The sequence below is a fragment of the Ciona robusta genome, chromosome 1 (assembly GCF_009617815.1).
Source record: "Ciona robusta chromosome 1, ASM961781v2".
NCBI classification, from domain to species: Eukaryota; Metazoa; Chordata; class Ascidiacea; order Phlebobranchia; family Cionidae; genus Ciona; species Ciona robusta.
Genome location: NC_143235.1, coordinates 732,324 through 742,543, shown reverse-complemented (window position 1 = coordinate 742,543; position 10,220 = coordinate 732,324). Strand labels below are relative to the sequence as shown.

At 39.7% G+C, this 10,220-nt stretch overlaps 1 protein-coding gene across 1 annotated transcript; it reads left to right on the top strand.

Annotated features, from left to right (window-relative positions):
* The first annotated feature begins 91 nt into the window (after nucleotides 1-91).
* Nucleotides 92-10,160, top strand: LOC149741101 (histidine ammonia-lyase-like). The gene is made up of 14 exons (XM_089880904.1): nucleotides 92-309; nucleotides 555-645; nucleotides 1,810-1,882; nucleotides 2,068-2,095; nucleotides 2,449-2,526; nucleotides 3,096-3,168; nucleotides 3,614-3,844; nucleotides 4,426-4,614; nucleotides 5,601-5,843; nucleotides 6,624-6,763; nucleotides 7,690-7,834; nucleotides 8,247-8,437; nucleotides 8,889-9,028; nucleotides 9,672-10,160. The coding sequence occupies exons 1-14, from the start codon at nucleotides 127-129 to the stop codon at nucleotides 9,835-9,837; spliced, it is 1,971 nt and encodes a 656-aa protein (XP_089737030.1). The 5' UTR covers nucleotides 92-126; the 3' UTR covers nucleotides 9,838-10,160.
* The last annotated feature ends 60 nt before the right edge of the window (nucleotides 10,161-10,220 follow it).

Genomic DNA, 10,220 nt, shown 5'->3' with positions numbered 1-10,220 from the left:
AGGGCAATGACAGTCGTTATAACTCGAGCGATATGTTTCATACATCTCGTGCCCGCTTACGAGTTACCACGTATGTAACTTACTTTATCTTCGCGTGGCGGGGCAACGACAGTCGTTATAACACGCATGTTCTGTGCATATAGGGTCTTCGGTGTTTTAAATATAAATACACTGACAATGATAGTTTACGTGGAAGCATCGGGTCAATGGCTGGTGATCCCATGTACCGATACAAGCAAGGATATAGCTTGGCTTATAAGTGAAGTTAAAACAAGAAGTTTGGAAGCTGATTTACCCTTGCACGAAAAGGTAAGTGCAGCTTTAGTAGGGTGGGGGAAGACGGGACAGCTTTTCATTCTATTTTCTCGTCCCATTTGCTGGTAAACAAAGAAAATTCAAAGATTTATAAAACCGTATCCTCACAACTTCCATATACACCGTTGTTAATTGTTTAAAACACGATCAGGATATTTGGATATTATGTGCTAAAGATGTCCCATTTCCCCCCAACCTACTATACAATACCTTTTTTTATAGAAGACACTTTTTTGCAGGTATTCCTCACCTCGCCAGATGAGAAATTGTTGTATAGTGATCGGGACAAAATCAGTGAGGTTCTAAACGACAAGGAATTTCTAAAAATAAGTAAGACGTTTATGGAGTTGTTTCATTTTAACAGCGTATTCTCACAACGATTCGTGTGCAACGCATTAATGAAATATGCAACATTGTATATGCACATTCTACTCTATACGGGTGAGGTCCTACAGTGAGGCACGCCATGGGACCTGGGATTTAGGCCAGAGTTGGCCCATTACCCCAACATTGTATATGCACATTCTATTCTATATGAGTGAGGTCCTACAGTGAGGCATGCCATGGGACCTGGGATTTAGACCAGAGTTGGTTCATTACCCCAACATTGTATATGCACATTATATTCTATATGAGTGAGGTCCTACAGTGAGGCACGCCATGGGACCTGGGATTTAGGCCAGGGTTGGTTCATTACCCCAACATTGTATATGCACATTATATTATATATGGGTGAGGTCCTACAGTGAGGCACGCCATGGGACCTGGGATTTAGGCCAGGGTTGGTTCATTACCCCAACATTGTATATGCACATTATATTCTATATGAGTGAGGTCCTACAGTGAGGCACGCCATGGGACCTGGGATTTAGGCCAGGGTTGGTTCATTACCCCAACATTGTATATGCACATTATATTCTATATGGGTGAGGTCCTACAGTGAGGCACGCCATGTGACCTGGGGTTTAGACCAGAGTTGGCCCATTACCACAACATTGTATATGCACATTCTATTCTATATGGGTGAGGTCCTACAGTGAGGCAAGCCATGGGACCTGGGATTTAGGCCAGGGTTGGTTCATTACCCCAACATTGTATATGCACATTCTATTCTATATGAGTGAGGTCCTACAGTGAGGCAGGCCATGGGACCTGGGATTTAGGCCACAGTTGTCTCATTACCCCAACATTGTATATGCACATTCGATTCTATATGAGTGAGGTCCTACAGTGAGGCACGCCATGTGACCTGGGATTTAGGCCACAGTTGTCTCATTACCTCAACATTGTATATGCACATTCTATTCTATATGGGTGAGGTCCTACAGTGAGGCACGCCATGGGACCTGAGATTTAGGACAGAGTTGGCACATTACCTCAACATTGTATATGCACATTCTATTCTATATGGGTGAGGTCCTACAGTGACCCGTGAATTAGACCAGAGTTGCTTTTTTAGCATATTATATCAAAGATTATGTTTTATATTTGCAGAAAATGGTCCACCTGCTAAAACAAACGTAGAACAGAAAAGCGACGTCCCAACTATTGCCTTGTCTTCGCTTTCGTATCCTTTCAATTATGCCTGTAAAATCTGGATGTTAATTTCAATGTATTAGATCTAGTAGCACAAGTTCATTTATAACCACAGCAACAAATATGCTCAGTTTCTTACTTAAAAAATATTCAAACTAAGTACTGGAACAACCTTGGTTTATTTCTTTAATGCAAACCCTATTTGAATGGAATCAGAATTTCCCAACCACAACCGGGACACAAGGTAAGACGATAAGTGATATATTGACTTTATAGACACATTTATAAGTGTTGTAATAAAAGAGTGCACGTTTTTATTCTCTTTCCTGGCCCCTTGATAGTAAACAAAGAACATTAAAGAATTATAAAACCGTATCCTCACGACTCCCATATACCGTTGTTATTTGTTTAAAACACGATCAGGATATTTGGATATTATGTACTAAAGGTGACCCATCTTACCCCACCCTAAAATAGTCCTTAAATTAAATTCGATTTTGAAACACCATTGTAACGTTTAATTCAGTTGTATACGGAGTGCCGATCGGATTTAGAAAAATAAATAAATTAAACTTTTTCTTTCTTTTTATTTAACAGACCACCGTGATTTTGGACGGGAATTCGTTGAATACGGAAACACTTCTAATGCTATCTACTGGGGAATATAAAATAGAGGTAGAACATATATGTTTCGTATTACGTTCATGCTCTTCTCATAACTGATAGGTTATGGGCTCAAGGCTTGTCGCTGCTGCAAACACTGTTGGCGTATGTTCGTTTGGAGAAGACATTTAAAAGCGATTGCTTCAACCCAGTCACGAATGGGTTTTCCAATTGTCAGTCATGTAGGAAAAACAATTACCCACTAAGTTACATACGTGGTAACTTGTAAGCGGATACAAGGTGTATGAAACAGAACACCAGTGTTATAACGACTGTCATTGCCCGCCACGCGAGAATCAATAAGTTAAACTCATGTAATTAAATTGGTAAGTTTGCCGGAAATGCAAACAAACACACACAAGACTCGGGACTTCGGGACGTCCGAGTCCGAACAATAAGCTACTTCACTAACGCGAGCACGTCACTTTTAGACGCACAAAGGTTTTGGGGTAATATGGGACAAATATGACCAGATCCTCAAGGACCTTCTATAGAGAGAATAGAAAAACATCAAATACATGAATATAAAGCTTGAGGAATATAAACATATACATACTTACATTTGACTTACGTTAATATAGGTCGCCCCATACGCGCTGAGGAAAGTCGCACAATCTCGGAAGCTGCTGAACGACATTATAGACCAAAAGAAAGGTATGTATCGTTTACTACATGTAGTAGGTTGGGGGAAGATGAGACGTGTATTGTATAGTAGGGCGGGGTAGAATTCTTGTCCCGCTTGGTAAAAAAATATTTACAGAATTATAAAACCGTATCCTCACGACTCTAAAAGATCGTTGTTAATTGTTTAAACACGATTACGAAACATGGGATATAATGTAGGATGGGAAAAGATGGGACACGTTTTCATTCTATTTTCTCGTACATTTTGGTAGTAAACAAAGAACATTCGAAGAATTATAAAACCATATCCTTACGACTCCCATAGACCGTTGGTAATTGTTCAAAACACGACCAGGATATTTGGATATTATGTGCTAAAGGTGTCCCATTTCTCCCCACCTCACTATACTAATTGTGTTCCATCTTACCCCACAGTAATATATTACGTAAATTGAAATAACAACATTTTATTCAGTTGTGTACGGAGTATCAACCGGGTTCGGAAACTTTGCGAACGTTGTGATTCCGCCCGAAGATCTGAGACAACTCCAAACTAACCTTATTGAGTCTCACTGTGTTGGTGTGGGCCCTCCGTTGTCACCAGATAAAACACGGATGCTGCTTGCGCTAAGGACCAACATACTCTGCAAGGGCTACAGCGGAATATCAACAGAAAGCTTGAAAACTTTGGTGGACGCGTTCAACGGTAGGAACCTTTTTTACATTTAAAATGTTTACTTTTAATTTGCGATATATAGTAGGGTGGGAGAAGATGGGACACCTTTAGCACATAATATCCAAATATTCTGATCGTGTTTTAATCAATTAACAACGGTCTATGGAAGTCGTGAGGATACGGTTTTATAATTTTTTATATGTTCTTTGTTTACCACCAAATGGGACAAGATAGTGAAATGAAAAGATGTCCCAATCTCCCCCACCCTATTATATATATTATGTAGAAGGTTGGGGTGAATCAAGTTTTAATTCTCAGAATCATTCAACCAAACTCTCATCCACTCTAAGAATGTATAGGTGATTGTTTTTAAAAAAACACGATCATGATTTTGGGATTCACGCAAGAGTTGGCCCATTAACCCAAACACCCACAAATTAAAAGAAATGTTACTTCAACAATACTGTACCATTTCATCTATTTGTTTTAACAATACCATTAATTTTCAAGCCTTATCCGTTGATTCCAGAGCATAGTTTGGCTCATCACTTCAGATATCTAAAACGTAAAACAAAAATTATTTTAAGTTACTTTTCCAACTCTGTTTGCAGCTTCTTGTCTACCATGGATACCAGAGCAAGGAACGGTTGGAGCGAGCGGTGATCTGGCTCCTCTTGCGCACATGGCGTTGGGTATGATGGGGAAAGGTAGGATGTGGAGTCCTAGTAGCGGTTGGTGCGACGCGGAGTTGGTGCTCAAAGCAAACAATATTGAACCACTGCAACTCAAAGCTAAAGAAGGTACTTAACAACTAGCGTAACCGTTACCACTAATCGTGTTTTGAACAATTAAAAATCAACACTCGTTTAGAGTATAGTAGGTTGGGGAAAGATGGGACACCTTTTCATTATATTTTCTCGTCCCAAGAATTAATTGTATCCTCACGCCTCTAAAATATTGTTTATTGTTCAAAGCATGATCGGAAAAAAAATGGGATTTATGTGCAAACGGCTTACCATCTAATTCTAACTTCACAGTACTAATGCGACGTTAAAATAATATCATTGCTAGATTACCGCCGGATACGCTCCTCGTCTCCCACTCCTCCTATTTCTCCCACTCTTGCTCTTTTCCTCCTGCTCCCACCTTCTCAATTCTCCTCCTCGCTTTTTTCTTCGGGCAAGTTCCCACCAATCGAGTAAAGTCTTTAGCTTTAAAATGTTTTAAATTTAGTGTTTTTTTATTTCCCGATACACACGGCACGCAAAAGAACGTTTCGCTTTAATCATGATTTTCGCATGTTTTCGTATTTGCTGCTCCACTGTTGCTCTTTAGTCTCCAACCCAGTGACGTAGCAGGACTGGTGTTTTTGTGCTCAATGTCAAAGCGTACTTACCGCTGTGTTTTGTCGGTCCAGCGATACTTGGGTTTAAGTTACTTCAGATTACATCTGATTTACCTGCTGATCGTGGATATTTAACATAGGGATTGTAAGTATAGCGTGAAGTTTTAATGTATATTAGGTAAGATGGGATACTGTTAGCACCTATAGGTATTTATAAATCCTATATTTTCAGATTGTGTTTTAAACAATTAACAACGTTGTTCTAGAGTCGTGTGGATACGATTTTATAATTCTGTCAATTTCTTTATTTATTACCAAATGGGACGACAAAAGCAAATGAACATATTTCCCATCTTACCCCAGCAGCCTACTATAAGTATAATATACATTGTATATCCCATTCTACCCCCACCTATAAATGTGTTATATTTTATTACATAGGTTTGGCTTTAATCAACGGTACTCAGTTCATCGCCTCTATCGGTTCAGAAGCTGTTGAGCGAGCCAGGTATATTGCTCTACAAGCAGACGTGGTCGCAGCTTTGACGCTTGAGGCTTTGCAAGGTACAAGCAGGGCGTTTGACTCAGCTATCCACGTTGCTCGGCCGCATAAAGGACAACAAGCAGTCGCACAACGTATAAGGCGCTTGCTGCAATACGGTGGCAACCCATCGGAAATTACCGGTAAGTCAAATGATTCCAGCTTCTCAAAATTATTCTGATATCGTGTTCTATTGTAAATTAGCTTGTTTAGTAATATATACTTGCTAAATCCGTCATGTTCGTCATACAATAAGGCGAAGTGTCTTGCGGTAATACAGAATACTTAAGTTGTTCATCTTTTTTTTTGAATAAATAATGTGATTTATTTATCCTTGTTTAGCAGGGCAACAACAGTTGCAAAATACGAGTGTTCTGTTTCATACACCTTGTGCCCGCTTACAAGTTACCATGTATGTAACTTATTTATCCTCGCGTGGTGGGGCAACGACAGTCGTTATAACACGAGTGTTCTGTTTCATACACCTTGTGCCCGCTTACAAGTTACCACGTATGTAACTTATTTATCCTCGCATGGCGGGGCAACGACAGTCGTTATAACACAGGTGTTCTGTTTCATACACCTCGTGCCTGCTTACGAGTTACCACGTATGTAACTTTGTGGGTCATACATTATAGATGTTTTTTCTCTATACGGCTGCAAGTTTTTGGTAAAATGCACGTTATAAGTTTCTGTCCCATAGTACTATATAGTAGGGTGGGGGAAGATGGGACACATTTTCTTTCTATTTTTTCGTCTCTTTTGGTAGTAAACAGAGAACATTCAAAGAATTATAAAACTGTATCCCCATAACTACCACAGATCGTTGTTAATTGTTTAAAACACGATGAGGACATTTGGATATTATGTGCTTAAGGTGTCCCATCCTCCCCCACAGTACTATATATCTTTTTTCATTTTAGAAAGCCATAGGAATTGTCCCCGTGTACAAGATGCTTACACACTACGTTGTTGCCCACAAGTCCACGGTGTTGCTCACGATACAATTGAATTTGTCAAAGATATTCTAAACGTTGAACTTAACAGTGCGACAGACAACCCGGTAAGTTTAAGAACAACCCCATAAAAGCAACAAATTGTAAATAAAACTTACTTTATCCTCGCGTGGCCGGAAAACGACAGTCGTTATCACACGGGTTTAACACCTCGTGCCAACTTGGGAGTTGCCATGTATGTTACTTTCTGGGTGATTATTTTTTTGGGATATTTAAAAAAACATTTATGTATGGCTGATAATTTGGACAACCAATTAGTGACCAGTGGGTTGGAGCAATTACGTTTAAGTGTCTTGCCCAAGGACACATACGTCCACAAAGGTAGCAGCGACGAACCTTGAACCCATTACCTCTGAGTTACATGCAGGCGCGCTAACCACTATGCCACGGCGCCGTTTTGACCCTGATCTGGTGCTCATATAGAGTTGGGTGATTTTAACAACCCATAAGGAACCAGTTAGTATCTTGTGCCTGTCAAAAAATCCTGCGAAAAGTTTTGTGTGAAAAAGATTTTGCAATAGTTTTTGAAGTAGCTGTTGCATTCCATTAATCTGACCCTGATCTGATGCTGATAGAGTTGAACGATTCTTGTGTAATGAAATACAGTAAGAATCTGGTGCTACGCAAACAGAAGAGACAAAAATCAAATCAAGTCTATAGTCTGATCGTATTAGCGAGGATACGGTCATATATTTCTTTGAATATTTTACTGTCAATAAGACGATAAAAGAGAATGAATACATATCCTTATATATTAGGGTGGGGAAAGATGAAACACGTTTTCGTTCTATTTTCTTGTCCCATTTGGTAGTGAGAAATAACTTTAAAAGAATTATAAAAAACGTATCCTCACGACTCCCATAGACCATTGCTAATTGTTTAAAACACGATCAGGATTTTTGGATATTATATGCTAAAGCTGTCCCATTCCCGCAACCTATATACTATGTATCTTATTAGTCGTTTTATTTAGATGGTCTTAATCGAAAGAGGAGAGACAATATCAGGTGGCAACTTCCACGGTGAATACCCAGCTAAGGCGTTGGACTATTTAGCTATCGGCGTTCATGAGTTGGGGGGAATGAGTGAAAGACGGATTGAAAGACTCAACAATCCAGGTTAGAATGTGGCCAGCTTATCATTTTTCGGCTGCTGACCATAACTATGCGTTTTGACGGGTAAACATATTTTAGTATTGAATGAATGAATGAATGTAATTTACTTTATCCTCGCGTGGCCAGAAAACGACAGTCGTTATAACACGGGTGTGCACCTCGCGCCAGCTTACGAGTTACCATGTATGTTACTTTGTGGGTAATTATTTTTGGGAGATTTTTTATTTTTTTAATGTACGGCTGATAATTTGGACAACCCATTAGTGACCACTGGGTTGAAGCAATTGCCGTTAAGTGTCTTGCCCAAGGACACATACACCCACAATGGTAGCAGCGACGGGAACCCATTTTTACGTCTCGGTAACAGAAAGCCGCGCTAACCACTTTTTACCAATGTTATATCTATCCCGTATAGCATATAGCGATCTGCCTGCGTTTCTGGTGAAAAACGGCGGCCTTAACTCTGGCTTCATGATGCCGCACTGCACGGCCGCTGCTTTGGTGTCAGAGAACAAATGTTTGTGTCATCCGTCATCGGTTGATTCGTTATCCACCAGTGCTGGGCAAGAAGATCATGTCTCCATGGGCGGTTGGGCGGCTCGGAAGGTAAATTTGTCAATTATAGTTTTAACTCCAGTCCGGCGCCGTGGCATAGTGGTTAGCGCGCCTGCCTGTAACCCACGGGTAATGGGTTCAAGGCGCGACGCTGCTACCATTGTGAGCGTATGTGTCCTTGAGCAAGGCACTTAACGACAATTGCTCCAACCCAGTAGTCACTAATGGGTTGTCGTTTTTCGGCCACGCGAGGATAAAGTAAGTTACATTCATTTATTCAACTCATAGTACTGTGGGGGAGATGGAACAACTCTAGTAAATAATATTCAAATATCCTGATCGTGTTTTAAACAATTACCAACGGTCTATGGGAGTCGTGAGGATACAGTTTTATAATTCTTTGAATGTTCTTTGTTTACTACCAAATGGGACGAGAAAATAGAATAAAAAGGTGTCCCATCTTCTCCCAACCTACTATAAAACATATATATACTTTTTACAGGCGCTTAAAGTAGTTAGCCATGTGGAATACGTCATCGCCATTGAGCTACTGTGTGCCTGTCAAGCCATCGAGTTTCTTCGACCTCTCAAAAGTACGGAAGCCCTGGAAGCTGTGCATGCGCTCGTTCGCACTGTTGTACCGTAAGCTATTACAACTTATTATTTATTCAAGCAAATTCGAGCATGTTTGATTTATATATATCTGTTTTTTTTAGTTTTCAACCAAAACTATATATTGTAGGACGGGGTAAGATGGCGCATGTTCTTATTCTCATTTTTTGTCACATTTAGTAGTAAAAAAACAAAGAATTATAAAATCGTACGTTGTTAATTGTTTAAAATACAACAGGAAATACGGGATTCTGGAACCAACAAGTATCCCATGTTACCCCGCCACAGTACTATGTAGTTAAACACTTTTAAGTGAAAACACGGCCATATACCCAAAATGGCTCGAACTGTATAGTAGGTACACTCTAGAAAAAACTTGACGCAAAATGCTCAATCAAGTGCTTGATTGAGCGAGTTTTTTCATTCAAGTTGGTTCGCTTGAGTCAAATTCTCGTCAACTGTCTGAATGCGATCGCTAACTTGAATCAAATTTTGACTCACTAAAGCGACGCGAGAGAGTCGCAAACTTTTTCTTGCGCCCACTACGTCACGCGGGAGCGCGCCAAAGTTAAAGTTTTTTTATATATATATAAATGTATAGGCTACTGGAGTTGTGTGCTATAATCTCAACCATCAAAACAAGTCCCTCTTTTTATTTTAGTTTCTGTTTCAGACCATATGATAAAGACAGAGTACAAAGCACAGACATGGAGGCGGTGGTTGAATTACTTCGGTCAAGAAAAGTTTGGAAATGCGTTGAAGGTTTTATCGGCCAACCGATTACACCATCAGCCAATATTTCATTGTCAAGTTCGCCTACTTCAAGTTCTATTGCTTAAAAAGCCAAGGATAAGAATTCATGTTAACTTTAAACCGCAGTTTAAACTAAACTTTAAAAAAGTCCCTGCTAGGTAAAGTTAAGAATTTGCACCAATTTAGAAATTGCACAAATCGTTAATCCTTTGTGTTGTTTTTGTGCGGGGATAAATGCTAGGTTTGTGTCATTTCTTTATTGCTGCAATTTTTACATTTGACTTAGTAGAAGCTTTTATAGTTTAGTTTTAACACTACTGCATTGTGACGTATTTATGCACGCCTGCTGCTTACCGTTTAGGCTACTAACCTGTGGCGAGGTGGCTTTAAATAAAAGTATTAAAATATATTTTGTAACATGAATGCACTTTCTATTCTATATGGGTGAGGTCCTACAGTGAGGCATGCC

Excerpts from the sequence above, each read along its gene's own strand:
- LOC149741101 (XM_089880904.1), top strand. The coding sequence starts at position 127 with ATGTTCTGTGCATATAGGGTCTTCGGTGTTTTAAATATAAATACACTG. Across the intron at positions 4,615-5,600 it reads GCAACTCAAAGCTAAAGAAG|GTTTGGCTTTAATCAACGGT; the intron begins GTACTTAACAAC and ends TTTATTACATAG. Across the intron at positions 7,835-8,246 it reads TGAAAGACTCAACAATCCAG|CATATAGCGATCTGCCTGCG; the intron begins GTTAGAATGTGG and ends TATCCCGTATAG.